Source organism: Nerophis ophidion, linkage group LG14 (genome assembly GCF_033978795.1).
Source record: "Nerophis ophidion isolate RoL-2023_Sa linkage group LG14, RoL_Noph_v1.0, whole genome shotgun sequence".
Taxonomy (NCBI): domain Eukaryota; kingdom Metazoa; phylum Chordata; class Actinopteri; order Syngnathiformes; family Syngnathidae; genus Nerophis; species Nerophis ophidion.
This window is the reverse complement of record NC_084624.1, coordinates 14,761,624-14,767,623: the sequence shown is the minus strand read 5'-3', so window position 1 is coordinate 14,767,623 and position 6,000 is coordinate 14,761,624. Positions and strand designations below refer to the sequence as shown.

Genomic DNA, 6,000 nt, shown 5'->3' with positions numbered 1-6,000 from the left:
GTACAGAAAATATGGATTCATAGATTGGATGACGTGAAAGTGTACGGTTGATATGAATATTATAGTAATACACATATGTTGCTTCATACCCTTGCGGGAACTGCGATGCTCCAATCTGCTGTCCCGGGGCGTCAACGTGGCAAACCACAAAGTGCTTGGTGATCTCCTGCATGTCCTCGTTACTGAAGAAAGTGTTGAAGCACAGCTTGTCTGCAAGATAGAAGAAATGGAAACAACATGCGTCGATGTATGACGTGTGCAGAATAATTGACACAAGAAAATGATCTCACCCCTGTATATTGTATATTGCTTTATATTAATCTTGATATACATTGATGTATATGGATATGCAGTTTATTGATATATATATATATATATATATATATATATATGTATATATATATATATATGTATATATGTATATATATATATATATATATATATATATATATATATATATATATGTATATATATATATATGTGTGTGTGTGTGTGTGTTGTAACAGTGAGGCAGTAATGACATCAGGAAATAGGAGTGTTACTGTACGACATAATCAGAGTTCAGTATATACCTCGATTTTAAGATTTAGGTCATTTTGGGTAGAGCTGTCGAAGTTAACACATTCATCCTAAATAAATACTAGAGATGTCCGATAATGGCATTTTTGCCGATATTCCGAAACTGTCCAACTCTTAATTACCGATACCGATATATACAGTCATGGAATGAACACATTATTATGCCTAATTTTGTTGGGATGCATTAAACAACGTAACAAGGTTTTCCAAAAATAAATCAACTCAAGTTGTGGAAAAAAATGCCGACATGGCACTTGCCATATTTGTTATTGAATTGACAAAGTGCATTATTTTTTTTTAACATGCCTCAAAACAGCAGTTTGGAATTTGGGACATGCTCTCCCTGGGAGGTTGAGGTGGGCGGGGTTGGGGGGGGGGGGGGGGGGCGAGGTTGAGGTGGGGTTGGGGATAGGGGGTAGCGGTGGGTGTTGACAGAGATAGATATCTACATATATCCATATTCAAGAGTTTTTTCTTTTTTCCATAGTCATATTTGAAAACAGCTAAGTGATGTGCATGTGTTAACCTTAAGCTTGGAATGTGACAAGTAGCCATAACACCCTTCTTATCTATTCTTGTCCCAGGCTTAGGAGGAGAATAGATATGTGGATTCGCTCTGAAGGAGAAGGGGAGGGGGGGCTAGTGGCATATTGAAAAAGACAGGACTTCCGGAGTGTTTTCAGATCAACTTGGGCAATGCGATTTGAATGTGTTGTTCATAGATTGGTCTCTCCAAAGCTTTGGAATAAAATGTCAAAATACCTATTCTGTCTGGGATTCATTTAAAATCAGCTTTTGTGTCATCAAAAGAACTTGGGGGTGACCAGCAGCTTAAATTCCCTCGGAGGAACATCTGGTCAAAACGCAACAGTGTATATTGTAGCGTCTTGGAAGAGTTAGTGTTATGTAAGGACTGAGGGGAGGTGACGGCAACAGACACCAAGGAAAATTAGTTCTAAGTATGTCTTGGGTTCAATCCCGGGCTCGGGATCTTTCTGTGTGGAGTTTGCATGTCCTCCCCGTGACTCCGTCGGTTCCCTCCGGGTACTCCGGCTTCCTCCCACTTCCAAAGACCACCTGGTTGGCAACACTAAATTGTCCCTAGTGTGTGAATGTGAGTGTGGATGTTGTCTGTATATCTGTGTTGGCCCTGCGATGAGGTGGCGACTTGTCCAGGGTGTACGCCGCCTTCCGCCAAATTGTAGCTGAGATAGGCTCCAGCGTCCCCCGCTAACCCAAAGGGAATAAGCAGTAGAAAATGGATTCCTCGTTTCTGTTTACGTATTTCAAGTCATTGTTTACGTATTTCACCTCTTTTGTTTGTTGCATTTCATATTTTTGTTCACGTTTATAACGTTTAGTGCATTTGTTTTCTCAGTTCACGCGTTTTTAGGACTTTAACGCATCACAGTTCTTTATGTAGTTTACGTTTTTGTTCGCATATGTCACGTCTTTGTTCATGAATTTTACTTCTTTGTTTACGTATTTCATGTCTTTGTTTACGTATATCACCAGGAACTTTAAACAAGCACTTTATGGGAAATCTGAAGTCCTCTGAATATTCAGAATTTTCAGTAACTGAACAATTCGATTCCCCTGCAGCCCCGAGAGGTACAAGCGGTAGAAAAATGGATGGATGGAATAATATAAACAAAGAGGATGGTCCCAATATCAATGTAGGCCAGTCAGTGCACCTGTGCCAAGTGTACTTTGATAATCCTCACTCCCTGATACTTTAATGGCTTCCATTGGACACCTACAGCGCTTGCTTTCAGCTTAATGAGTAACACGCTCATCTCCAATTTAGGCAAAATCAGGATCAAAGTCATGGGTGCAAAAGAAGGGGCTGGAGCAGTCAGGTTGCAAACGCTCGATTATATCCCCCCAACATGAGTTTTTCCTTGTCTTACATACCGTATTTTTTTTACTATAAGGCGCACTACAAATCATTTAATTTTCTCAAAACTCGACAGTGCGCCTTACAACCCAGTGCGCCTAATGTACAGAATCGTTTTGGTTGTGCTTACCAACCTCGAAGCTATTTTATTTGGTACATGGTGAAATGATAATTGTGACCATTAGATGGCAGTCACACAATAGAGATACGTGTATGCCTGGGGTGAGGAGTTTATTAATGGCACTGAAATTCAGGCATATATATATATATATATATATATATATATATATATATATATATATATATATATATATATATATATATATATATATATGTATATATATATATATATATGTATATATATATAAGAAATACTTGACTTTCAGTGAAGCATTGAATTGACTGAAATTGAAACCGAGCTTTACCACTGGGGCGGTAAAGCTCGTGCCAGCAACCTGAGGGTTCCAGGTTCAATCCCCGCTTCCGTCATCTTAGTCACTGCCGTGGTGTCCTTGGGCAAGACACTTTACCCACCTGCTCCCAGTGTTACCCACACTGGTTTAAATGTAACTTAGATATTGGGTTTCACTATGTAAAAGTGCTTTGAGTCACGAGAGAAAAGCGCTATATAAATGTAATTCACAAATTCACAAATTCAATAATTGATTTCTTATATACTGTATATATACATACATATAAATATTTCTATACATATATATGTATATATATACATATATATATATACCTATATATATACATATTTCTATACATATATATGTATATATATACCTATATATATATATACACACATATATATATATATATAAAAAATACATTTCAGTGTTCATTTATTTATTTAAAACTCTAATCTACAAAATGTGCAGTCAGCATACCCCTTCCCCTTCGAGCTGTCCTGGATGAACTGAAATTATTTCTTCCAATCATTTTGGAACTTGCAAGCGTACTTCTTCTTACTCGTCGTCGCCATGTCTCTTTTTCGTACTTTTGCTTCGTCTCTGTTGTGTTTTTAGACATAACTACTTGCTGTAGTTTTGAAGCAATGCATGATGGGAATCCGGATGTTGTGTGTCATTGTATTAACGTGCCGGCTGGAATAAAAACACGCTGAGAAATAGCTCCATGCCTGCCTACTTTATGGGTAAAGCAGTGTAAAGTTCTTACTTATATCTGTGAGTAAACTCGGCATGAAAGCCCTAAAACATACCGGTGCAGTGAGTTTACATTATTCACCCAAGGAACTTTAGTTATTCGAGAGTTTCCTGTGTTGTTGTTGCACTAGTAAGTTACTGATGAGGAGATGCTGTTCCATTATTGATTTAAGTAAATTTTGAATGTCATTAAAGCATTTAGCTCCATCTTTTGACACTTCTTCCACCCTTGTCCTTGCACGCTACACCGCTACAACAAAAATGACAGGGAGAACACGCTGTCCTAGGTGAGCCACGTAAATAAGACTAGTAATTTACAGATGAGGAGACGCTGCTCCATTGTTGATGTAAGTAAATTCTGAATGTCATTAAAGCACTTAGCTCCAGCTTTTGACACTTCTTCCACTCTCGTCCTTGCACGCTACACCGCTACAACAAAGATGACGGGGAGAAGACACCGTCAAACATGAGCAACGTAAATAAGAGCACCCACAAAACGGCGCATACGGAAGCAAGTGTCAGAAAGCGGCTTGATGATGATCTGTAAAACATAGTCTATGCAACATTTTGACCAAAGAACCACCATTGCATGTTATGTCGACCACAAGGAAGTATTATACATTTAGAAAAAATAAATAAATATGACCGTGTGGGGGGGGGAGCAGGGTGTGCCAGGACCAGCTTCGAGATCAGCCACAGGTGCGTAGATGGCCCAGCTGGGCACTTCTATCTAATCACCTGTCGCTCTGTTCAAGGCAGCAGCCGGGAAGGAGAAGCAAGTTGGAGCATGAACGAGAAGGAGCGCAACATCTGGGACAAACTGATGGCTAAAAAAAGAACTGTTTATTGAAAAATAAATTATTGTTCACAACGATGAACGAGGCTGTAGTGTCAATACTTGGTGGTCTGAAGAACCAGAAGGAGCAAGGCCTCCACATACCCCTTTAATGCGCCTTATAATCCGGTGCGCCTTTTGTATGAAACACCTGAATAGACCCGCTCATCGGCAGAGTGCCTTATTATCCGCTGCGCCCTATGGTCTGGAAAATACAGGTAATTATTTTGTTTTTTCATGATTTTTTGTTAAAAAGTCAAATCAAGATAATGTGTGTAACCCTGTTTTTTTCAGATCTAGAAATACTGTCACAAATAGTATTTATTGTTTAATAAAACAAAAAAATAACTGTGCCTTCAAATGAATCTTTGTTGAATATTTCCAGCTTACAAACCCTGTTTCCATGAGTTGGGAAATTGTGTTAGAAGAAAATATAAACGGAATACAATGATTTGCAAATCCTTTTCAACCCAAATTCAGTTGAATATGCTAAAAAGACAACATGTTTGATGTTCAAACTGATAAACTTTTTTTTTTCAAATAATTATTTAAATTTGATGCCACCAACACGTGACAAAGAAGTTGGGAAAGGTGACAATAAATACTGATAAAGTTGAGGAATGCTCATCAAACACTTATTTGGAACATCCAATAGGTGTGCAGGCTAATTCGGAACAGGTGGGTGCCATGATTGGGTATAAAAACAGTTTCCAAAAAATGCTCAATCTTTCACAAGAAAGGATGGGCGAGGTACACCCCTCTGTCCACAACTGCGTGAGCAAATAGTCAAACAGTTTAAGAACAACGTTTCTCAAAGTGCAATTGCGAGAAATTTAGGGATTTCAACATCTACGCTCCATAATATCATCAAAAGGTTCAGAGAATCTGGAGAAATCACTCCACGTAAGCAGCAAGGCCGGAAACCGACATTGAATGACCGTGACCTTCGATCCCTCAGACGGCACTGTATCAAAAACCGACTTTAATCTCTAAAGGATATCACCACATGGGCTCAGGAACACTTCAAAAAACCACTGTCACTAAATACAGTTTGTCGCTACATCTTTAAGTGCAAGTTAAAACTTTACTATGCAAGGCGAAAGTCATTTATCAAAAACATCCAGAAACGCCGCCCGCTTCTCTGGGCCCGAGATCATCTAAAATAGACTGATGAAAAGTGGAAAAGTGTTCTGTGGTCTGACGAGTCCGCATTTCAAATTGTTTTTGGAAATATTCGACATTGTGTCATCCGGACCAAAGAGGAAGCGAACCATCCAGACTGTTCTTGACGCAAAGTTCAAAAGCCAGCATCTGTGATGGTATGGGGGTGCATTAGTGCCCCAGGCATGGGAAACTTACACATCTGTGAAGGCTCCATTAATGCTGTACCTACAGGTTTTGGAACAACATATGCTGCCCTCTAAGCGCCGTCTTTTTCATGGACGCCCCTGCTTATTTCAGCAAGACAATGCCAAGCCACATTCAGCACGTGTTACAACAGTGTGGCTTTGTAAAAAAAG

The 6,000-nt window shown here is 39.1% G+C and overlaps 1 protein-coding gene across 6 annotated transcripts in view; it reads right to left on the bottom strand.

Moving 5' to 3' along the window:
- ndrg4 (NDRG family member 4) overlaps positions 1-6,000 on the bottom strand; it is a 104,687-nt gene that overhangs the window by 40,349 nt on the left and 58,338 nt on the right. For all 6 annotated transcript variants that reach the window (XM_061919913.1, XM_061919916.1, XM_061919915.1 and 3 more), the window contains one exon: positions 90-210. In XM_061919913.1, coding sequence (XP_061775897.1) covers positions 90-210 — 121 coding nt within the window. The remainder of the gene's footprint in view (positions 1-89; positions 211-6,000) is intronic.